The sequence below is a fragment of the Carcharhinus amblyrhynchos genome, chromosome 20 (assembly GCF_965287045.1).
Source record: "Carcharhinus amblyrhynchos chromosome 20, sCarAmb.v2.hapA, whole genome shotgun sequence".
Lineage (NCBI taxonomy): Eukaryota > Metazoa > Chordata > Chondrichthyes > Carcharhiniformes > Carcharhinidae > Carcharhinus > Carcharhinus amblyrhynchos.
Window position 1 is genome coordinate 32,355,385 of NC_137343.1, and position 25,626 is coordinate 32,381,010.

Consider the following 25,626-nt stretch of genomic DNA (forward strand, 5'->3'; position numbering starts at 1 on the left):
TGATATCCTGTATAGTGTATGTTTTGGAAGAGGAGCTATATGTCTGCAATAAGCACTATCTGGTTATTATAATGTGAAGGAGAATTATTTGCTAGAATCCCTACAGTTCAGAGGAGGTCATTTGGCCTATTGAGCTTACACCGACAACAATTCCAACAAGGCTGTATCCCCTTAACCCCACATATTTACCCTGATAGCTGTATTCCCGGCCTTCCCCCCCTGCCCCACTAAGGGTCAATTTAGTATGGCCAATCCACCTAACCTGCACATCTGTAGAAGGAAACCATAGCACCCGGAGGAAACAGACACAGGGGGAACGTGCAAACTACACAGAGACAGTGATCCGAGGCCGGAATTGAACTGGGGTTCCTGGCGCTGTGAGGCAGCAGTGCTAACCACTGTGTTGCACAGTGTGGAGCGCAATGTGACTTTGGTGGCCGGTTACAACATTGCTTCACCCCCTCCCCGCCTCTCGTTTAAGTGGTGCCAGGGAATCCAGAGTGAAAGTCCACTTTAAAGGTTGATAGTTTTATTTTTCCAAATAAGCTGCTGGGTGTAAATAGTGCTTTTTAAGCACCTCGAACATAACAACGCTAAAAATAAAATTGGTGGATTTATGATCTGTCATGTTGGTCACTACTAATCCTGCAGGTTAGTTAATTCCTGGACTTCTTACTTGAAAGTTAGATGCTTAAAGCAAGGGAACACTTTGAATCCCATTTGGTGTACTTGGCTGCAAAATGACACAGCTGTGATTTCAGCAAGGGATCTGTACATATTGGTTTCTCCTAATGTTTCTCACGATATTATTGTGCTGTGTAAGGTGCCCTGCTGCAACTCCTGCTGCTTGATGTAATCAATCATCCACTTGGCAGATCTTGGTCTCCAGTATTTGCTTACTCACCCAGTAAAGACAAACACCATTGATGATCGATGGCCATACATAAACTGACTGCAGTCCATTAACTTCTCTTTCCATTCAGGGTTTGATCAATTACTACCACAGTCTGCTCCGCCGTTGAATTGCAGCCATGTAGACTCCTAAGTAAACATGACAAATTCAACCTAATTGAGACCCCTCCTTTCTTAATTATTCTTACACCCAGCGTGACAGCCAGCTCACCTGATTTAATACTTGTTATTGCTGATCTTCCTTAGAAAACCTACTGGGTGGCACATCTGTGCGTTTGGCACCAAACACCTGTTCTGATTCACAAGTGTTCTTTCACCATTTCATTCTCTACTCATGAATGCAGAGAAGCTAGAATCATAGAATCCCTATAGTGCAGAAGAGGCCATTCGGCCCATTGAGTCTGCACCGACTGCCTGACAGACTATCTTGCCCAGGCTCTCTCCCCCATCCCATCCCTATAACATCACACCTTTCCCTACTGTATCTAACCTAAGGGGCAATTTAGCATGGCCAAGCCACCTAGCCTACACGTCTTTAGTCTTTGGGAGGTAACCAGAGTGCCTAGAGGAAACCCACGCAGACATGGGGAGGACGTGCAAACTCCACACGGAAGTTTTCCACAGCCAGAATTGAACCTTGGTCTCCGGTGCTATGAGGCAGCGATGCTAATCACCGTGCCACGCTACAGCTAAACTACAGCTAAAGACTTTTCAGTGTTAATTCCAAAAATTTGAGTTCAACCAAAAGTTTGCACACTGAAGTTGGTATGATAATTTTAAATTTAAAGATTAGAAGAACATTTGTTAATTGAATTGACAAGTTTTCAATTTTGAAATTCTGATATTCCTGGATTTTACAGTAAGAAGTCTCACAACACCAGGTTTAAGTCCAACCAGTTTATTTGATAGTAATCCCACAAGCTTTCAGAAACTGTGTTCCTTCGTCAGGTGGGTGGAAGGTTCTGATCAGAGAAAGGCACATAAAGACACACACAGTTTACAGAATACTGATTAGAATGCAAGTCTTTGCAGCTAACCTTTATATGCCTTTCTCTGATCAGAATCTTCCACACACCTGACGAAGGAACAGCGTTTCTGAAAGCTTGTGGGATTACTATCAAATAAACTGGTTGGACTTTAACCTGGTGTTGTGAGACTTCTTACTGTGTTTACCCCAGTTCAACGCCGGCATCTCCACATCATTCCTGGATTTTACCAGCTTGTGTTGTAATATAGGTGCTAATATCTTTATGTCATGTGTACCAAGGTGCGAGTCTTGTCTTCTTCATGCCAGGCTGGCACCAGAATGTTGTTTAGGTCAGAAATGCCCTGGAGGAGGTGGGTGGAGCAGCCAGTTATACAGTCCATTTAACTCTGGGTTGTGGTTTGGGTCCAGGCCAGTTGGATTGAACAGTCTCTGTTCAGCTACAACTGTCCTAAGTCATTTAAGTTAGGTAATCTCAACCCTGCTTCAGTGAGCAACAAAACCTCTGAAAGCCATTGAAAAGACTTACAGGATGTCTCAGTTGATTCACAAAGTTTAAGGGCAAGGGGATCGAAAAAGTCACAGACAAAACTGAACCATGGGAAAATCCCTGATGCAGATATGAATCTGCAGACAGGTGCTGGAGCTCTGTTTCAGGTGGTAATGAATGAGGTAATGACAGGGAGGGTCACACCTTATAACACCATCCCCATACCCACATTGTAGCCTATCTAGATGGATGGAAGATAGCTTTGTGGCCAGACTGTCATTGGCTGTGATGCATTTTAGATTGGACAACCGATATTAATAGTTACAGATTAAGAGTATCCCTCGTAAGTCATTCAAGAGGATAATGAACCAACTGTTGGCTCTCATGGGGGAGATGGTGGCTTCGTGGTATTGTTGCTAGACTTATAACCCAGAGACCCAGGCATTGCTTTGGGGACTGAAATCCCACCATGGTAGAATTTGAATTAATTTGTTAAAAAATCTGGAATTGAAAGTCTAATGAGCCCCATGGTTGGAATTTTACTGGCACACCCGCCCCAATTCAGGGGGCAGGCGAGGCTTGGAGAATGGCATTCTCTGTTAGCCTAGGGCGGGATTGTATGAACCTCGGGCAGATGTGCCGATGAAATTCCACCCCATGAATCCATTGTCGATTGTCACAAAAACGCAACTGGTTCGCTAAGGGAAGGAAATCTGCCATCCTAACCTGGCCTGGCCTACATGTGACTTCAGATCCACAGCAATGTGATTGACTCTTAAATACCCTCTGAACCAAGGGCAAAGGGAGATGAGCTATAAACACTGGCCTGGCCAGTGACATCCACCTCCCGTGAATGAATTTAACGAATGTCGCAAATGACTTTATGTACTCCATAGTTTTAGATTATGCAACAAAAAAAAATGCAGGAAGTAAGGATTCTGGCAACTGGAATTCTGGGGTGGAATTTCCTGGCCCCTCCCACCTGTGGGATTTTCCATTCCCATTGGTCAGTTGGGTTTTGAACAATGCATTTTATGGCCTCTTTGTGGCCTTATCCTGCCCAGCCTCGTATGCTAAGTTGGTGGATAGCATTGGAAAGTGCCAATAAAACTTTGTCCTATCTCAGGCAGGAAAGGCAGGATGGGGGAGTGGTGGGGGGCGGGGGACAGCGGGGTGACACTATGATGGGGCTGTCAAATTCTGCCCTTGGATTGTGAATAAATTCTGAATCTACAATCATAGAAACCAACTGATCTAAAACATATCAAGATAAATCACATCCCTCTCCAATTGTAAGTATGGTGATTAAAATGCTTACTGCTTAAAAAACATTGGGTAGCGTTTTGAGGATGGTGATGATTGGCACTCACCATCCTGAGAGTCAATGTGAAACGTGCAACTTCCAACTCTTGAACTCCTGCCATTAATGCTCACTTGAGCGTTGATTGGCAGTGGGTGCTACTTACCCCTGCCCTTAGGATGAAGTAAGAAGTCTTACAACACCAGGTTAAAGTCCAACAGGTTTATTTGGTAGCAAAAGCCGCTAGCTTTCGGAGCGCTGGCTGCCCCTTCATCAGACTGGGTGGGATAACACTCTTAAATGGCCACGTGAGGACTTTAGGGTGGGATTCCCGCCCCAGACCCTGCCTGTCCAAGTATGAAATTGTGACTGGATTTGGGTAGACAGGTTGAATCCCATCCATTCAATTTTACACTCTTCCTCCTCCTCCCTCCCCCACACCTCAGAACCTACATTGGGGTGGGGGGGAGGAAACCCTGCCCATTACAACTTTTATTCATGGTGCAGTGTGCCAAGTGTAATCAGTAGTGCTGAGTTCAACTCCAGCTTCCGCTAATTAATGTCCTTTGGATCTTGCATGCCTTGAACCTAGGAAGCCTGACACTGGCTCCTTTGTTTAAAACCATCCTTAATTGACAAAATTGAAATTGAATTCAAGTGAGTACACAGGGTGAGTGGTGTGGAAAATAGAAAACACCACATTTGGACACAATAATGACATGAGGGTATGCTGTTCTGATTTAATGAACCTTGGTAGTTTTGAGCAGTTTATGATCTTGCGTGAGCTATGCACCAGAGTACTTGCCATCAACATGCAAGGTACTGCTGTAAGGTGCTTATTTCAGCCTCGCTGCTCATAAATCTGACACATCAAATGAGCTGACAGCTTCAATAAAGAAGTTTAAAACATGATTTATAAAATGATCGGTGGAAGCAGAAACAATCCGAGGGTTCAAAATGTCTAGCTGGAATGACTTGTGCATTTAGATTTGTGGAAGTGATCGAAAAATCAATGGGGTTGACTCTGGGCTGATGAAATTCATGTTAAATTTACTAGTAGTTACTTGATGCGTTTCTCTACAGCCACCTTTTACAGGTGGTGGCATGGTGGCACAGTGTTTAGCACTGCTGCCTCATAGTGCTCAGGGACCTAGGTTCAATTCTCGGCTTGGGTTCCTGTCTGAGTGGAGTCTGTACGTTCTCCCGTGTCTGAGTGGGTTTCCACCAGGTACTCCGGTTTCCCCCAACAGTCTGAAAGACGTGCTGGTTAAGTGCATTGGCCATGCTAAATTCTCCCTCAGTGTACCCAAATAGGCACCAGAGTGTAGTGACTAGGGGATTTTCACAGTAACTTCATTGCAGTATTAATGTAAGCCTACTTGTTATACTAATGAATAAACTTTAAAAGAAAAGCAATGGATCTGAATACTCAAATCTTACCCAACTGAAGCTTTTGTATTTTATTGAATGGTCCTTTCTATTCTTTGTGGAGAAAGTTGATGGCTTTGCTTCTGAAACTGAGGAAGATATAGAAAGTACATGGTGCCAAGAGGTGTTATGAGAAATAACACTATTTAGACTCCCAAGACCATATATGCATGTCAGCAAGACTTACAGAATAGCTTCAGCTGTACCAAGCAACATGGGTATTAGTTTCTACCACTTCTATCAAATAGATATGGTTCAAATACAATCTCGAAATATTTCTTGACAGACCAATGTTAAGAATGTAGGTAATAGGTTTGGCTGCACGTTGAAGCAGTATTACACTTTGTAATGACTTGGTTAAACTCCTCTGAGCACTTGGTGAAAATAATGAACTGTAGATAAACCTTCCGGATGTGGAGATGCCGGCGTTGGCCTGGGATAAACACAGTAAGAAGTCTCATGACACCAGGTTAAAGTCCAACAGGTTTATTTGGTAGCAAAAGCCACTAGCTTTCGGAGCGCTGGCTGCCCCTTCGTCAGGTGAGTTGGAGCTCTAATCACAAACAGGGCCCTTTATATGCTCCAGAAGATAGTGGCTTGTGCTACCAAATAAACCTGTTGGACTTTAACCTGGTGTTGCGTGACTTCTTACTGGGTAAACCTTCCCCCAGAGTTAGCACTAATGGGAAAATTAATTTCACCTTGGCATTTTCTGCATACACCAAGAGCCCTGATTAGAAAGTTGCCCACCCGCAACATGTGATTTACCAGCTGCTAAATCCAAAGTGTAAGCCAAGGAAAATCCCTCCTTAATACTTTGTCGACAGCATTTTATCTTTCCCTTTAGATTTCAATCGGTGATTGTCCGAGGTTCAGGAAATAACAGATTCCTTAGCCTTGTAACTCTTTTGCAGTGCTACATTACAGCACAACATCATTTCATTCAGAACTCGGAAGTCTGTTGGATGGGAGAGCTAACGATATTTTTGTCTTTGAAAATTGAATCCTAAGGGAAGGGCATTCCAGTATCATGAAGGAACTGTGGGAGTCGCTGCCGGACAAACCCGGGGCTATTATTCTGTCGGTTGGAGGTGGCGGCCTGCTCTGCGGAGTGGTAGAAGGCATGAAGAAAATTGGTTGGTGTGACGTGCCTATAATTGCCATGGAGACGAAAGGTGCTGAAAGTCTGAATGCAGCAGTGAAGGCTGGGAAGTTAGTCACCCTTCCCGATATCACAAGGTATAGTGAAAATATTGATAAAACTTCATACATCCGTATTTTAGTTCTTTTGCCAAAAGGACAGAGATATAATGGTAATTTTGCCAATTGTGTGGAGGTTGGGGGTGGAATGCTCACTGAGAGGGATGCAGCTTGGAGAAAATTTGCAACATTATAATGTTGACCTTCTGTCCAGTACTCCTTTCGAGAGCAGCTCCCTGTTGACACTGAGGGAATGGTGGATTTTCCCTCCAAACATAACCAAGTGATCCTCCTGACACAGAAGCCTAGTGCAAAAGTCACCACCCGGTAACAGAGTCACATTGGTGGAATCTGGTCCTACTTTTCAGGATTATTCACCTGGGACTTCTTTATATAGCTCACTGCAATAGTCTATATTAAAGTCTGCTATATCATAGTCTAATCATGGTCCCCACGTGAGGGACAAACCAGATCCAAGCTGACAAGACGTTACATCCCGTCTTGGGCTCACTCAGACAAGATCTAAGCTGACAGCCTGAGGTATTGCGCTCCCTCCCAGGCTGGATCTAACACTTTATCTTAGCCAAAAGACCGAGCTTGCTTTGAAAAATTGTATCAGGCAAAATGTCGGTTTACCCTCATCGGCTACCCTAATCCTTTACTCAACCCTAGCTGGGGCAAACCACGATCGCAGGCGTCAGCACACCCCAAGTGCAATGGGCTAGCCTCGTTCCCTGCCTGATCATGGTTTCACCCCTGCCAGGTAAAACACTCCACTACATGGGAGCTCCTTAATTGCCTTATTTACAAGCCAATTACGAACGGCCCAACAATTTCTTCTGTTAAATAATGTTTCGGCAGAAGAACTCCACATTGACTGCCACAAAAATGGTAATTCCTAATCAATCTGTAGCTGATTTGCAGATAAATATTTCCCTGGACAGCCTCCTTACCTTTGGTCCACTAACTGTTGAAATTAGTTGTATTAGTTCCTGCAGACTTGCAACAGATTTATTATTATCAAAACCTTTTGATAAGAAGTAGCTGACATGTCCTCAGAAACACAAGCCCATACTACATTAGAACCACTCTCTTGGCCTGTCAGCATTGTGAACAAAAGGTAAATGGAATAAATTATCATTGTGAACTGCATTACCTATTTTAACAAAATGTTAGCAAAAATGCATCACTGCATTTGGTATTATTATTACAAAATTGTTATTACAGAATGTTAACAGAGATGCATTAGTTGCATTAGATGCATTAGATGTTATTACAAAATTGTTATTGTTACAGAATGTTAGCTGAGGTGCATTAGGTGCATTACATGCATTAGGTGGCAGCTTACAAGGTATGCAAGCACTATTACTTAAATGCAAGGAAATCTGTTTGCATGTCACTCCAAGTAGCTGGAGGCTCATTATCCCTATATGCTGCAAGTGTCACCTGACCTTGGAAGGTGTACTAATTGTATGGGATAGATTTCCAACATACTGTCTGGCATAAAGCCACTGCTACAAATCACTGCTGCCATAGAAATGATCCCATTTTCAGTTCTAATTGTTGTCTTGATTGGTTAAAAAAAAGTACTTTTCGCAGTTAGAAAAGTTCATGGTTTTGGATCCTTTGCCCTTAACCTGCATTTGCTGTGGACAGCTCTTCTGGTCCGGTGCTGGTAGCTGAAGCAGATGAGGTTCTGGATACCCTCTGAGTAAATGTCGTTAGCGATCCAAAGACTGTGAGAATTGAACTGACTGTGAGACCACACCAACTGTAATGATGACCTTTCTGACGAAGCTCAGTGCTTCACGATATTGCCACTTGTGACACTGAGCTTGGTTAAGAGGTCATCGGTGTCCATAACTGACACCATTGGATATCAGTAATTCCTGAAAATAAGTGGAAAAGCAAATGGAGATCATACGTAGGGATTTAACAACTTCAGGTTAATCAATACTGAAGGGACATATTATGACCAGTTTTCTAATGATATATGCCAGCAACCCTTGAGTTCTGAGTGTACTATTACTCAGCGATAATATAGGATTTGAAAGAGATGTTTATGCAAATTGCAGTTTCTGCAACCTTCTCATGATTTTAATGACCTTAAATTTCTATAACTTGAAGTCAAGGAAAATGAACACCATTCAGTTGGATAATGGCTAACTGAAAATAAGAATAGGAAATGCTGAACATGGAGTGGATTAACCTTTGGGTGGTTATCCTTTTTATGAACAGCCCCAGGTGTGGTTCCTCAGAAGACCCCTCGATTTGTCAGCATCCGGCTGGGATATCCAAATACAGTGATTATTACAAACCAGAGTGAGAAAGGGTGACTGGCTCCCTCTTTATTCAACCCACCCTCTGCTGCTAGCAACAAAGGTTCAATCTAACATAGTTCCCTTTCCCGTGATTACCTTTCCCAAACTCAATAGTCAAGTTTGAAAAAGAACCAATTTAACCCAGCTTTCTTGAGTTAATATAGAGTAACTTTATTAACTATTAAAAAGCTAAGGAGAAATGGTAAAACACCTGTATCTACATGCATACGGATTAAAATCAGAATTGAGTTCAATTGTAAATAAATATAAATAAGTTCTACAGAACAGTCCTGGAGTTACGAGGAGCAGGTAATGAACATTGTGGTTGACACAGGTTGATTCCAGTCATTGACTCCTGCTGCCGAATAGTTGATTCTTCACTTCAGATGTTCTTTGGTTTGGTAGGGTGGTTTCAGTTCTTTTCCTAGCTGCGACCCTTTGGCTGCCTTGTCGACTTATGTAGTCAGTGGTTTTAGCTGATTCTGCAAAAGCTGGCTATTCAGCAGGGGCCCTGCCTCAGTTACTGTATCACCTTCAGTATGGCAAACTTCCAGCTGCTTTTTCCACAGCATAAACACAGACCGACAGACCAATAGTTCCCTCAGCTAGCTTTGAAACCCAGTCTTTGCGAATTCAAACTGGAGTTCTCTAGTCGGTCTAGGCAATTATACTCAGGTTGATATAGTCATTATGTTCCTTTGCCATTACCAGAGATGGGAATCAATCTTTGGATTCCCTTAGAATTATCTTTGTCAAGGACAAGATTAGAAACTCCAAGGTGTTTTATGAAGTTAGCCTAGATGCTAACTTTTACAATTGATTTTGGCATTAGGGTGAGCATAAGGTGTTCCACTCCAGGTATGAGTCAAATGACCCACTAGGAAGCTTTTATCAAAACAAACTTTATTTATGAACACGGAGTATAACGAAAATATTAGCACAACTTTTACCAATTAAAATACTGAAACATGTCAAAGTATAATTCTTAACATCGAGCTATCCTTGTTATTCCAAATTAGCAGTATCCCCACATGGAAATAGATCCCTTCTTTAGAATCTGTTGGCGCAGAAACCAAAGATGCTTACATGGAGATAGAGTTCTAGCCTTTTGGCACTTTTGGAGAGTGATCTAGACAGATACCTGTCTTATAATTCTCATGCAACAACTTCCAACCCAAACAGTAGGTTCTCATAGAAAAAAGCTTCCTTCTTGAAAGATTCCACTCTTCACTTCAGAAAGAGCAAGAGATATGGAGAAAATGGCCCCTTTCTCTCAAGGTCCCTCAAAGCAGAAGGCCTTGAGTTCCCTGTGAAAGCCTAGCTGTACCCAGTCATACAAATTTACCTGTCAATCAACCTAATCAAGCCCCACTCTGAAATATCCCAAGGGAAAAGACAAAATAACAGATCCCTGCATTAGTTCAGGTTGAAATAAATATGGTAGCAATTAAGATCAGTTATGCTGCTGCAGTAGCAATACAGTGCTGCTGGATCCAGACACAATGGCTCTGATAATAAAAACAAACTGCTACAACAGATCCTGCAAAAAAAAAAGACAAATACATTTCTTAAAGGCATAATGCCATCTCACCATGTCTGGAACCGTAGAGAGGGGTTCCATTGTTCATTAGAGAAAGTCATTCTTGTCGGTGGCTAATGGTACATTCTCAGCTACCTTTGAAGTCTGTGTTTGGGTTGGTGTAGCCACAATGGACCAAATGGCCACCTTTTGTGCCATTACAATTCTGTGAAAACTCAGGTCTTTTTACAGTTCAACATTCCCATGTATGATTCCAGAGTTTTTTCCCATCATCGTAACAACCCTTCACTAAAATCCATGAGTTCTGAGAAACATGTGATTAGAATAGTATTTTAAGTTTGATGATTTAAATGTATTTTTAGCAATGTGATGCCTCAGTACCTTCAAATTGTGACTATTATGCAAATAGGGATCTGGCCATGAGAAAAAAATGATTAGAGTAAATGGCAGGGTACCCCTCAGAATAGCAATCTGGGTTTTATTTCCAATACTTCCTGTGTCCTCCTGGTGCTTTCAATTTTAATTTCAGTTTTTCAGTGTTTTTGTCTGATTTTGGCCACTTGAGTGACTTGTTAAATTGCCTTTTATTGGAGGGCCTGAGAAGAATTAAATAGAACCATAGACTCCTACAGTGCAGAAAGAGGCCATTCAGCCCAACAAAGCTGCACTGACCACAATCCCACCCTGGCTCTATCCCCATAACCCCAAGCATTTTCCCTAACTAGTCACGAAGGAGCAATTCAGCATGGGCAAACCACCTAGTCCACACATCTTTTGACTGTGGGAGGAAACCAGAGCACCCGGAGTAAACCCATGCAGACATGGGGAGAACATGCAAACTCCACATAGACAGTGACCCAATCTGGAAATCGAACCCGTGTCCCTGGCACTGTGAGGCAGCAGTGCTAACTGCTGTGCCACCCTAAAATCGATTGTTCCCATCTGATTCAATAATGCCCGTAAGGGCTGGTGTGACCCTCAGCAATATGGTTAATTCTTAGCTGTCCTCTGAAATGGCGAAGTTGGACTTTCTCTGCACAGCATGACTTGTGTTTTGTAGACATATATTTGGTGTGTGTGTGTGTGTGTGTGTGTATGTATATACCATGTGTAACCCCACTTCTTCTGTCCTACCATCAGCAAGTGTTCGTCCACAGTTCAGGGAATGTCATCCATCGACCTTAAATCTGATGACTTTTGCTCTTAATATCTGCTCTTTTTTGGTATAGTGTCTGTGTATGTCTTTATGCGTAGCAGTGTTTGCGTGTGTGTGTGTGGAATGAACTGTTTCTTCTAACCCGCTGTTCTCTTTATTACAGTGTAGCTAAAACCCTGGGAGCTAAAACAGTGTGTGAGATGGCACTCCGGAATGCACTGGAGCACAATGTTCTGTCTGAGGTAATCAGTGACCAGGAGGCTGTGCAAGCAGTGGAAAGATTCCTAGGTAAGATATTTAACTTTCACATAGACACATTGTTGAGAATCAGGCTTTGTTCCAATTGCAGATAAAGCTACTGAATATTATGTTTTTTAATTTGGAAAGTAAGAATTCTGCTCTGCGCTACGATCGATGACAGATTAAGATTTGAATTGTCTCCTTCCACATCCCACTTTGAAACAAAAGCCCACTGCAGCACATTCTGTTTAAATGAATGTAAAATTAAATCAGTTTCTCTTCCCAGAAGCTGGTGAATTGGTCCTGAGAGGTTTTTTTACCGCAAAGGCCAGAATTGCTTTTGTGGGAATTTGGTGCAATTTCCTTTAAACAAAATACTGCTTTTGCTATAAATGTCAGTTACATTAAAAAGATTTAGACTTTTTTTGGGGGGGTGGGATATTAAGCAGAACAAATACTTGACAGCCAATCTAAATTAGCGCTTATGCCAGGTTTTATACCTCACTTAAATGGCTAAATCATTTTCACAGTGCTTTATTGTAAAATCGGGTGGGCTTCTGTTGCTCCTCTGTGAATAAGATTTACTTTGCCATCCAGCTGTGCATTTATTCGCAATGTGAAAATGTAGCATCATAAAGGGCACAGTTATGGAGACACATGTCCCACAGTTAATTCTGACCATGCGAATCTAAAAGTTTTGAATGAGTTGCAGTATGATACCTATTCATTACTTGATCCATTGCAAGAATCAGGGTCTTTTTTGGTCACATGGTTATCACAAACGAAATGCAGGATCCCACAACTAAAGATTTCACAAAGCTTTTGTGAATTTTAAGGAAGGGCTTGCTATCCCTCTTTCACCCTGGAATGATAGTGTTGGTTTATTTTGTTCTTTAAGATGTCTTTCAATAATTTTATCATAAAGGCTGGTGGCCATCTTTTTGGTTTTGGCAAGGTTGTGTGAGTTTGTTGTTTGGGGGAACAGTAATGAATAATTTTTTTTTATTCATTCATTGGGACATTGGCGTCACTGGCTGGTCAGCTTTATTGTCCATCCCTAGTTGCCCAAAGGCAGTTGAGTCAATCATATTGCTTTTGATAGTATCCATTGTGGCTCTATTAAACCTTTGTAGCCTTTGAATCAGTTTCGCAGACACACAACAGCCAGGGTTCACTAATCTATCCTTACAGACATCTTGTTTCTGTGTTTTGCGATCATCACCACCCAAAGCAATGAGTGAAATCCGGGTCAGGAAAGAGAGTGAGAAAGAGGCATGAAAAAAAGCGTTGGTAGGAATGAGAGGGAGGCAAGTAGAGAGTGATAGTGGATGAGAGATCATAAAATCATAGAATCCCTACAGTGCAGAAGCAGGCCATCCAGCCCATCAAGCCAGCACTGACAATAATCCCACCCAGGCCCTTGCGCCGTAACTAAACGTAATTACCCTGCTCGCTGCCCTGACACTAAGAGGCAATTTAACACGGCTAATCCACTTACCCTGCGCATTTTTGGAAGGAAACTGGAGCACCCAGAGGAAAACGGTGCAGACATGTGGAGAATGTGCAAACTGCCCACAGCCAGTCATCTAAAGCTGAAATCAAACCCAGGTCCCTGGTGCTGTGAGGCAGTATTGCTAAATACTGTGCCACCATGGGGTGGCATGGTGTCATAGTGGTTAACACTGCCCTCACAGAGCCAGGGACCCGGCTTGGGTCACTGTCTGTGTGGAGTCACATTCTCCATATGTCTATGTGGGTTTCCTCCAGGTACTCTGACTTCCCCCCACAGTGCAAAGATATTTTGATTTGGTGCATTGGCCATGCTAAATTCTCCCTTAGTGTACCCGAACAGCTGCCAGAGTGTGGTGATGAAGGGTTTTTCACAGTAACTTCCTCGCAGAAGTAAGCCTAATTGTGACTAATAAATAAACTTTAGAGAAGGAAGATGAGGGTCAAAGGGAAGAAAGACAATTGGCTGGGGTTTTTTAGCCCTGATATGGCAGGACCTGCCACGGGGGTTGTGGGAGGCCACCAAAAGTTTGACATCCGGTGGGACTGGAAGATCTTGGTGGCCAGTGGGACTGGAAAATCCTGAGTGAAAGAATGAAAGATATTGAGGCAAGGAGTAATGGGGATAAACAGTTACGAGAGAGGGTAAATGAATGAGAGTGGAGATGAGCAGGGCTTTACTGGAAAGTAAGAATTAGAAAATAGATTTTAAAAGTAACAAAGCAGAGCCAAAGTTATGATGGTGGATCACATTTCATAATTTTATATATAGTATGCTTGATAATTGGAAATACCAGTGCGCAGTGCTCATGAATTCAAGATGACACTGGAGAGTGGCAACCTTTTGCGAGCTGTACCCAGGATACCCTCTAATTCTATATTTTACTCTCGTTCTATGCTTCTAAAACTCTATTCTAATTCTTTTAAACTCTATAACTACACCCTAGCTATGACTGTAATGATACATTCTGCACTCTCTCCTTTCCGTCTCTTTGAATGGTATGCTTTCTGGCAATACTTTTCACTGTACACTAATACGTGTTACAATAATAAATCAAATCAAAAGCATACCGGTACACTTCTGACTCTTTGGTCAGTGTACTGTCTCTCTATTTGCATACTGAACTTGAATACATTCGTCACCCCCATTGTAAGTACTGTGTGCTCTCTGGATTGCAGGCTGTTTGCTGCCTTCTGCCAAGTCTACAACCAGACAAGAGACATAATAGCGGCAGTGAACGGGAACACAGTTTGCATTTTAATGCCTGTTCACTGATGCTGCAAGTCCTTTGGCCGCTTGTGAAATTCGAGGAGCTGTGCTTCATGCTATGTGCCAGCACCAAGTGGATTTTTGGTTTAAAAATCACACAGTTTTGATATTGGTTTAAAGGTACATATGTTTTGCTTTTAGAAAATTCGGGACGTTACTCAATAGCCAGAAGGTCCACTTTGAATGTGATGCATAGAGCTAGGTCTTAGGCTAGGCCAGTGTGCTGAGATGATCATTAAAGCAGGCCTTGTGACCTGATTGTGAACAATTGGTTCTTTTTTTGCAGATGATGAAAGGTTCTTGGTTGAACCAGCCTGCGGTGCATCACTAGCTGCCATTTACAGCGAAGTAATCCAACGCCTGCAGAAGGAGGGACGGTTGGCACAGGACCTACGGTCAATAGTAGTCATTGTCTGTGGTGGAAGCAGCATCACAATGGCACAGCTTAATGAATATAAAATACAACTGGGGAAATGCTAAATAAGCAGTTTATCTGAATGTGACATTTTACTTATAAGCTATTTCTATCTGCTAGGCAGTAATCACGTGAAATCATATGACTGGAATTGTTGGCACCCTGGGTACTTGGTGAATTGACTGCATGACAAGTTTCCCACGTCCTAGTTTTCATCCCATGCTCTAATTTTCATCCACTCTCTTCTCACCTACGTTTCAACACTCTCTGTCACTTTTAACAATTTCCACTTTCCTAGCCCTGACTGTCTCCTTTTCACTCTGGATATTCAATCTCTCCAAACTTACAACAACTGTCCCCCCTCTCCCCCACCCACACTTCCAGGATTGTCTCCACTTTATCCTTGAACGGAGACCTAACCAGTCTTCATCCACCACCACCTTTATCCGCCTGGCTGGATTCGTTCTCACATTGAACAACATTTCCTTTGACTTCACTCACTTCCATCAAATAATAGATATCACTGTGGGAGCCTGTATGGGTTCTAACTATACCTGCGTATGTGGGCTATGTGGAATATTCCAGTCCTCCTCCTCCTCCTTCACCTCTTTTTCTGGTATATTGACTGTATCGGTGCTATTTCCAGCTCTTATCCCGAAATGGAAAGCTTTATTGACTTTGCTTCCAATTTTCATACTTCCCTCCCCTTCACATGGACCATTGCTGACTTTGCCCTTCCCTTCCCCAACTTCTCTGTTTTGTTTCTGAGGATAGATATTGACCAATATTCACTATAACCTACTGAATCTCACAACTTCCTTGACTACATTCTATCCCACTTGCTTCCTGCAGTAACACCATTCTATTCCCCTGGTTAATCCGTTGTGTCTGTTCTAACAGTGCCACCTACCATTTCAGTGCTTCCCTTTGCCTTTTTCCTCAACTGAAGATTTCCATCCACCATGGTTGACCATGTCTTTTCCATTTCCCACATTTCTGGTCTTGCCACTTCTCCCCTTCCAGAACCATGATGGAGTTACCCTTGTCCTCACTTCCATCCCATCAGCCTCCATGCTGAACACACCATCCTCTCCAATTTTGGCCAGCTCCAGTATAATGTCACCAGCAAATATATCTTCCTCTCCCATGTTTTTTAGGTAATTTAGTAGTGTCACAAGTAGGCTTACGTTAACACTGCAATTAAGTTACTGTGAAAATCCCCTAGTTGCCACACTCCGGCACCTGTTTGGGTACACTGAGGGAGAATTTTTTGGCATGGCCAATGCATCTAATCAGCACATCTTTTGGACTGTGAGAGAAAACCACAGCACGGAGAAAACCCACGCAGACAAGGGGAGAACATGCAGACTCCTCATAGACAGTGACCCAAGACAGGAATTGAACCTGGGCCCCTGTGAGGCAGTGGTGGTAAAACCTGTGCCACTGTGCCATTCAGCATTCCAATGGGACCATTCTGTTCTTGATATCCTGGTATACTGCTCAATCACTCTCAACATCCCCTCTGCATCCAAAGGCACACTCTTTTCAAGTGCAGGAGATGATACAGCTTTCCTTGTACCTCCTCTCTTCCTATTGCTTGAGCTCCAACCACTTCTTCCAGAAAAACAGGGATTTACTGAGCACTTTGTTTAATTTATATCCAGTATTTGCTGCTCACAATCTGGTCTCCTCTACGTTGTCGAGCCCAAATGCCAGTGGGTGAAAGCTTTGTGGAACACCCCCCATCAACCCGCAACCATTCACTCAAGCAGCGAATTAAAAAAGCTGCCTGCCTTTTTAATTCTCTGCTCCACTCTCACTTTAAATACGCTATCCTTGACCTCTTGTAGTGTTCCATTGGGTAGGATTTTCCAGCCTTTCCACTGGTGGGATCTTCCAGTCCTGCTGAATACAATTAACCGATGTCCACTGGAGGGCTGCCTTCACCACTGCAAGAAATGCGGCAGGGGAGGGGTTGTGGTGGGGGGGAGGGAGTGGTGGATGGGGGGGGGGAGTGAAGCTGGAAAACCCCACCCAATGATGTTTAGCGTAAGCACTATTCAGCCTGTTTCAGACAGCAGCTGTTGGTAATGATGCTGTTTGACACATTCAAACCTCGTTTAGACCCATCTTTTATTTCTTATTCCATTGAGGTGGCACAGTGGTTAGCACTGCTGACTCATAGTGCACTGGACCCGCATTCATTTCTTGGTTTGGGTCACTGTCTGTGTGGAGTCTGCGTGTTCTCCCTGTGTCTGTGGGGGTTTCCTCCCACAGTTCAAAAGATGTGCTGGTTAGGTGAATTGGTCATGCTAAATTCTCCCTCAGTGTAACTGATCAGGTGCCAGAGTGTGGTGACCAGGGGATTTTCACAGTAATTTTCTCAGCGTTAACATAAGCCTACTTGTGATTAATAAATAAACTTTACTTTTTCTATTCCCATCTCCTTTAGCCTTGCACCAATGTCCTGTGTCATTTAATCTCTCACCGTCTATCCTATCACTGACCTTTCCTTTTGTTCTTTTTCTTTCTTACCCTGTTTCCTGCATCTGTACTTGTCTAAAACTTGTTGCCTTCCTAAAGGTATTGTAACAAAACATGAACTATTCTTTTCTCTCCGCAGATGCTGCCTTGACATGTTGATGAGCATTTCTGGCATTTTTCTGCTTTTCTCCCATATCCCAGTTGGGGTTTTATTCCTCAGTGCTACCATGCAGCTTTTAAAGATTTCAAGTATTATCAAACCCATCCTTGGCAATGTGCCAGTGAAGTTCTTCCTCATCATTCTCGAGCCCCTTTCTCTCTTTTTCACTGTGAGTCATCTCATCCCCTATCCTCAACTATGATCCCATCCAGACTATCTGTTTTGGAGTAAACAGGGGGTGGGGGGGCGTTGGGAGATGGTGGCATAATGTCACTACACTGGTCATCCAGAGGCTCAGCTCAACACCCTGGGGATGTTGGTTTAAATCCCACCATAGTGGCTTGTGAATTTTAATCTAATTTTTTTTTAAACTGGAATTTAAAGTAGTTGTAGAACTGACACTTGTGTCATAAAAATCCATCTGGTTCATTTAGTGCCCTTTAAGGAAGGAATTCAGGCCTACACATGACTCTTTAACTGCCCTCTGAAAAGAATGCACTCTTTTCTCTTAAATATTAATCAGAATAGGAAGACACTTTTGTTTTGACTCTGCAGCCATTTTTGAATGAAATGAGTGTCAACGTACATAAATTGGAAAAGCTGTAGATAAAATGCCTTCTGTGGTATCCCAGCTGTTTGGTCAGAATTTTAGCAGTACACCTGCCCTGATTCTGGGGTGGGCGAGACTCAGAGAACAGCGTTCTCCATTGGGATCGTACGAACCTCGGAAGGAAGTGCCGGTAAAATTCCACCCTTTATCTCTGCTTCTGATCAATGCTTCATGAAGGTCTGGTCTCCCCTGTTTTATCAGCCAAGAAGTCATTGTTCTGTGGCAGGTGGAACTCTGATGGCACCACTGTCATAGTTTCCACTTGTGAGAAGGAGTGCAATATTAGCATTGTGGCAAGTTAGTGGTTTTAATGGAGCAATTGGATTGAATGAGGAGGGACAAGTGGGAGTGTAGGAACCAGTCATCGAGTCATTGCATGGTTAAAGGTGAGGGAAAGGGCAGAGGGTAGAAAGGAAAGGACAGGTGTAAAGGCATGGGAAAGTTCACATTAAAGCTTCAACTAGGGAGTTGTTTATCATTGAACATTTATGGAACCATTGTATTGGGAAAAACAATTAGCAGCATAAAAATCATTATAATCATCTTTTTCTTGGAGAAATTTGATTGCTTTGCTTCTGTCTGATGTTGCGGTTGTTGTGGGAGACCTAGCATTGCAGCTGAATCCATTTCAGCATTGAAAGCTGTTAATTACTCTGTAATCAAGATAGGTATCCAGGTGATGATATTAGTGACAATGAAAATACCTGGAAATGTTGAAAGGCTGCATGGTGGCACAGCAGTTAGTATTACAACCTCATAGTGCCAGAGACCTGGGTTCAGTTCCAGCCTCGGTCTGTATGTTCTCCCCTTGTCTATCTGGGTTTACTCTGGGTGCTCTGATTTCCTCCCACACTCCAATGAGTGCAGGTTAGGTGGATTAGCCATTGTAAATGCACAGGGTTACGGGGAGGGGTCCTGGGTGAGATACTCTTTTGAAGAAGCAGTGAAAACTCAATAGGTGGGATTTTATGGCATTGCCTGTCCCAAAACCGTAGAATCCTGCCTAGGGTCAACAGACCTTTCCATTGTCCACCCCTCACCTGCTCCGTTTCCCGTGGCAGACAGGCCGGTAAAATTACAGCCATCGGGTCGAATGGTCTCTTTCTGTACTGTTGGGATTCTATGGTTCTGCCTTGGTCTCTGCACTAAGTGATGTAATGCTTTCAATCTTTTTCATCTGGACCAGAGGTTGGGTTCTAATCTCATCCAATACAACACAGTAGATGAACGTCACTTCATCCTGATGGCCGCAAAGAGAAGTAAATATTGGCATTTCCTATCATAATGTTCTGGAAACAAAGTTGGTTGATAATGAACTTCTTTCTGTCTTTTGAAATCACTATCGGACAAAATGTTATCTAATTTCCTTCTAAAGAACAGCTCTACAAGAAAATGTTTGGCATTTTTTTGTTGAAGAAAGAACAGAAAAGGTGTAGCATATCCTTATTATGTACCACACCAGCAATCATGCATTATCTGTATTTATGACATCTGTTTCAAGCAGATGAAGGAAACATTTGCCAATGCTTTGTCATGAGGATTGTGTGGAAACTCCTGCACTGAATCTGGAGGAAATCTTTTAGCAGCAAATTTGATTTCGGACAAGGAGAGGAATTCACTAAGGGTGGAATTTTATAGTCCCGTTGTGGTGGCGGAGGGGCAGGAAAGTGTGGCAAGTCATTCAAGACTCCATTGACTTCGGCGGGAATGGAAAATCCCACTAGCGAGAGGGGGGCCGTGCAATTTCTTTATGTTTGGTTTAACGATGTTCTGAAGACATCTTGAGAAATTGGTGATAATGTAAGGTGTCTTGTGTTAATGTACAGATCACTGTTGGCACGTTAAAACTGTGAAGCACATTGGGTTAAAGGCTGTATTGACTGAGGTTATTGCTAATGCTTTATCTTGTCTGGTACTGTAACTCTGTGCAGCCAGTTCCTGTTAAAGGTGATCTGTACTTAATATCCCAGTTGATCTGAACTCATCTCTCAGGAGAATGTTGAAGGGTTGCTTTATATTGTCTTATACCATCTGCATTATATGGTCAGTGTTCTTAAAAATATAAAGCTGGTGACTGCATCCCAGACCAATGTCATCATGATTCCCCCAAGCTGCTATTAAGTTGCTACTTACCTTGTAACGACAAGAGTTTCTGATGAGCATCAAGTGAGCAGAGAGATGGGAAAACAGCGCATTGAGGTCGTGAGGACCAAGCTCCTGGAGCAACACACTTACTCCCAGAAGACTCAGTGCATGAATTCATACAGCCCAGTGATATAAAAGCAATATACTGCAGACTCTGGAATCCAAAACAAAAACAGAAAATGCTGGAAGATCTCAGCAGGTCCATCAGCATCTGTAGAGAGAGAATAGAGCCAACGTTTCAAGTCTGGATGACCCTTTGTCCAGACTCCAAACGTTGGCTCTATTCTTGCTCCACAGATGCTGTTAAGACCTGTTGGGATTTTCCAGCCCAGCGATATTGCTTTGTCACAGACCATCTTGAACTGGGGAAAGCAAAGTAACATGCATGCAAACTGAAATGCATGTGCAGATCTCTGTTCGCCAGTCAGTGACTGCTGGTGAACTCTCTAAAGTTACAAAAGAGATGATGGGACTGGCGACTGTTTTCTGTCACCTTGAAGTCTACATTCAGTAGAGCCAGCTAAATGGTAGAATCTTGCGATGTGCAGCATTTTGGTGATGGTGTGCTATTGAAGGACACTAATGCGAAACATGCAGCACAGTTCGGGAAAATGTTAAAGTCTGAAATATATCTTCACTGTTGACATGAATAGCTTTTTATGTATAAAAAATATTTTCAATTTCCTTTCTTTACATTGAGTTATAGTAACGTTTCCCGCTTGGCTGACTGGGGGAGGACATGGGAGGAAATTCAAAAAGATTACACAGAAATTGTAGGGGAGACAATCTGCGTGATGTGTCTCAGCAATTGCTTTTTAAATGGATCACACAGTAATTCTGTGAGTCTATTATTCCCCAGGGCTGTAATTGCTCAAATGTGTGACAGTGGAAATGGGTGGAGGATGAACAACAAATGGCTTTATTAATGAAACACTTCCCCAAATATAAGGGGACATAAAACAACAAGTAGGGCACTTGGAGATTTTAAAAATGTTACTAATTTGCTGATATTCTGTGTACGATGTTAAGAGTACTCCAGAATAGTATTGTAAAACTATTAATAATCAAATTAAAATCTGTTACATTAACATATTAATAGAGAAGTTACAATATCACTATTGCAACAATACAAAGTACATTCCTTGCAGCATTTTCTGAATTCTTAATTATAATTTACTTTGGACCCCTGTTTACCCTTTAAGTACTGCAACTTGTGGTCAGTTCCTGTATGGTGGAGAACTTCAGTTTTCATGGAATAGATGTCATTTAAATCTCGTTTTTTTTGTTAATTTTTTTTAATATTTGCTTCTGTATGGATACAATAGTGCAGAACCAAACTTACTATCTTGATAACCTAGCACAGCAGCGAATAACTGATTCTAACAGAACTGTATAAATTTCAAATAAATTAACAAGCAGGCTATTTGTACCTACTTTGTATTACGTTTTCATTGTATAAATTGTGAATCGAATGTGTATTTCATTTTACCTGTGCAAATGCTGATACCATATTTGTTTATAATATAACTGGTCAGGAAAGCTATAGAGCCCAAACTTGTACGGTTCCTGCTCAGCGGGTGGAAGAATGGTAAGAGTGGAGGTGTTGACCATACAACCATAGAATCCCTGCAGTGCAGAAGGAGGCTATTCAGCCCATTGAGTCTGCACCAATTCACAGACAGAGCATCTTAGCCAGGCCGCCCACCATTTTCCTGTAACCCCATGCAGTTACCCCACTAATCCCCCTAACCTACACATCTTCGGACACTAAAGGGCAATTTACAATGGTCAATCCATCTAACCTGCACACCTTTAGACTGTGGGAGGAAACTGGAGCACCCAGAGGAAAGCCACGCTGAGATAGAGAGTGTACAAACACCACAAAGGCAGTGACCCAAGGCTGGATTCAAACCCGGGTTGCTGGTGCTGTGAGGCAGCAGTGCTAACCACTGTGCCACCATGCCACCCTCTTGTCCATCTACATGTTAGGCCTTCCGCCAACCACCGCCACACAATGCAACCCACCCACTACCACCCAAATTATGATTATTTCAATATTCAGAGCTAAACACAAGTCGTTGAAAGGGCGCTGGTTTACTCTGGTCTATCCAGACCAAACACTAATATTCAGCCATCCTCCTGTCCAAAAGGGGTCATTTTGCTTGAGTCAAGGTATGATCATGAATCTTTGATGGGATTGTTCATTTTGGCTTGGTTAAGATTTGAGATCTTTGAAAAAAACATCCATTCCACTGAGGCCTTTCAAGGACATAAAGGGCAGCTTGAGAATTGCCTCTGCCAACTAACCTTGCCAGGGGAGGTGGGTGGAAAATCTGCCCACAATTTTTCCAAACAGAACTTGACTAGAACGAAAAAGGACAGGGTAGGAGTCCAAAAACAAACCTGTTCTGCTCCATTTTTCAGTTGTCTGTCCCGAGATTGGCTCCAGTCATCTTTTAACTTGAATGGAATGTCAGGCCTATAAAAAAAATGTGAAACTCAGAACTCTCCTCAGCTTGTTACCAAATTGCATTATCCCCAGAGTGCCTTATTATAAATCACGTGATCAAATATTCTGCAGCAAAGTTGCTCTAATGAAAGGTTACCCAAAGACTGCAATTGTGAATCACTCACTTCTCCCTCACTCTTGGTCAGCAATGAGAAGTTCAAAACCAAAATATAAAATTAGGAATACTCATCTGAATTGACTTGAACTAAATTAATTTATTATTGTCACATACAATGAAAAGTATTGTTTCTTGCAAGCTGTTGTTGCAGACAAAACATATCTGGACGCCATGGTGACACTGTGCTTAGCACTGCTGCCTTACAGTGCCTGGGACCTGGGTTCACTTCTGGCCTCGGATCACTGTCCGCATGGAGTTGGCGCATTCTCTCTGTATCTGCGTGCGTTGCCTTCAGGTGCTCTGGTTTCCTCCCACAGTCCAAAGATGTGCGGGTTAGGTTGATTGGCCATGCTAAATTGTCCCTTCATGTCAATGGGATTAGAAGGGTCAATGGGTGGGGTTACGGGGATGGAATCTGGGTGGGTTATGGGGCTGGGTCCTGGGTGGGATTGTTACTGCTGCTGCAGGCGCAATGGGCCAAATGGTCTCCTTCTGCACAATAGATTCTATGATTCTATCTGATTCTTAGAGCACACTGGGGAGAAGGAAAGCTTAGGGGCCAGATAGAGTGTTGCAATTACCGATAGGGTGAAAGAGAAAGATCAGCTTAACATGTGATAGAACCATTCAAAAGTCAGATGACAGGGAAGAAGCTGCCCTTGAGTTGGTTGGTATGTCTTTTCAGACTTTTGTATCATTTTCCTAACAGAAGAAAGTGGAAGAGAGTATGTCCAGGGTGCGCGGTGTCCTTATTTACGCTGGCTGCTTTTTTGAGGCAACAGGAAGTCTTGATAGTTTCAATGAACCAGAGGTTTCTTTGCATGATGGACTGAGCTACATTCACAACTCTTTGTAATTTCTTGCATTCTTAGAGGAGGAGCTATACCAAGTTTGGATACATCCAGAAAGGTGTATCTGTTGAAATTGAAATTTTTATAAAACATCAAGGGTTTGAATGTTGTTGTGTGTCTCATCAGTTTACTGGCTACAGAGTATTACATTAAATTAGTTGGAAGTTAGATTTACACTGTCTCAAGCTAGTTCTCATTACAAAGCGATCTATAGCACAAAACTGCCATGATTTTGACATTCTTACTCGAGGAAGCAACAAGATAGCTGCTGGAGGAAATAAAGGAATGCAGCACTTGTGCAGCAGAGGGTGTGTTTCTGAGTCAGAGTAGAGAGGAAGCTTTATTAACTATCCACAGCTGACCTGGAACATGGCAGCCTACAATAGAAGGTTTGCATTTCTCACCAGCAACCTTGACGAGTGCAATCAAACAAAGACAAACAAAAGTGTCAGAGTTAGAATATGTGATAAAGTTGTAAATCAAATTACTGTAAATATCCCTAGCCTTCCTCCACTATTTCATGAAATCATCTGAACCGTTTAACAGATTTCCTGGGCAATGATCTTGCCCTTCTTTATCCCCAGGTTAATAACATTCAGAGAAAGGGAAGGCCAATACTGCACCTATCAGGCTGTCATTAATTAATAACCCTTGAATTTGGAAAATAAATTGGAAAGAAAATGCAGATTTTCCGTTTTGGTGATCATTAATTCCACTGATTGTGCACTTTCATTGTTAATATTTATTAAGAGAAATAAGTGTACAAAAGATACTTCAAGAAATCAATGTTACTATCCCATTGAAAATTTTACCAATTCCTATTGAATCTATTACTTTAAACCTAGACTATTCCCATTTCTCAGTATTTGTGTCTTCCTGTGGATGAGTACCATTTCAAAGTACTGGCAGGTTTACATATACACGTACTCAGAGTATTTTTCATGTTCTATATTATCGCACAGGATTAATTTTAAACACAAAAAGCATATGACCTTTAGGGATTTTCAAGTTTTTGTGATGGAGGCTGTTTTCATTAATGAATTGTGATATGAGGTAGCAAAATCGCCTCTGAGTGACCAAGTGAATATAAAGCTAATGATTGACCAGTGGATTATTGCAAGTGGCAACACTGTGGCTGATGGAAATATTGGACTTTTCCTTATCATATTGTGACACTTAGAAAATTCCATTAAACAGAAACCACTATTGGAGCATTAGTTTTCCATATCTGCATTCTGCTTACAAAGGATACAATTTCCTCTTGTGAAAGGAATGACTATTTTTTTAAAAATTCTGATCTTCAGTGCATGGTCTCCTGTAAACCTTTCTAAGCTTTAACATGGTCGCGTACATCAATTTTAAATAAAGCCTCAGGCACACAATATAGAAGTCAAAAATGGCACCATTTAGTAAGGAATGACCCAGTCTAATTCTTAGCGCAGTTCCTCTGTCTACCATCTATCATATTATTTGTAACAGTGCTCCCTTTTCAAAATAAGGACAGATTGAATGAGTGAGGAGGGACGTTGAAGGGATTTTTTTTGTGGAATCTCAGACGTGGTGAAATCGTAGGCACTGAATGACTTGCCCATGCTGCACAATATGAATAGCTGGGCCACCATGGAAAAATCAGTACATATTTGAAATGTAGAGCCAAAGAGAAAAGACAAACTTATATTTGTTCCACTCTTTCTGAACTCCATGTTGACAGATTGCACACTGGGCCATTTGATTGTGAGTAAACTATTCTCTGTAAAACTGGAAGAAAATATGTCCATTGAAATGTAGAAAATAGGAGCAAGAGGAGGCCATTTGGCCTTTTGAGCCTGCTCCGCCATTTGTGATGATCATAGCTGATCATCCAACTCAATAACCTGCTTTCTCCCTGTATCCTTTGATCCCCTTTGTGTCAAATGCTATATCTAATTGCCTTTTGAAAACATTCAATGTTTTGGCCTCAACTACTTTCTCTGGTAGTAAATT

General features: G+C 42.2%; 1 protein-coding gene across 7 annotated transcripts in view; it reads left to right on the forward strand.

Moving 5' to 3' along the window:
- Nucleotides 1-15,983, forward strand: part of sdsl (serine dehydratase-like) — a 41,164-nt gene extending 25,181 nt beyond the window's left edge. For all 7 annotated transcript variants that reach the window (XM_080208399.1, XM_080208400.1, XM_080208396.1 and 4 more), the window contains 3 exons: nt 6,127-6,354; nt 11,496-11,620; nt 14,638-15,983. In XM_080208399.1, the coding sequence (XP_080064525.1) occupies nt 6,127-6,354; nt 11,496-11,620; nt 14,638-14,831 (547 nt within the window). In that variant the 3' untranslated portion in view covers nt 14,832-15,983. The remainder of the gene's footprint in view (nt 1-6,126; nt 6,355-11,495; nt 11,621-14,637) is intronic.
- The last annotated feature ends 9,643 nt before the right edge of the window (nt 15,984-25,626 follow it).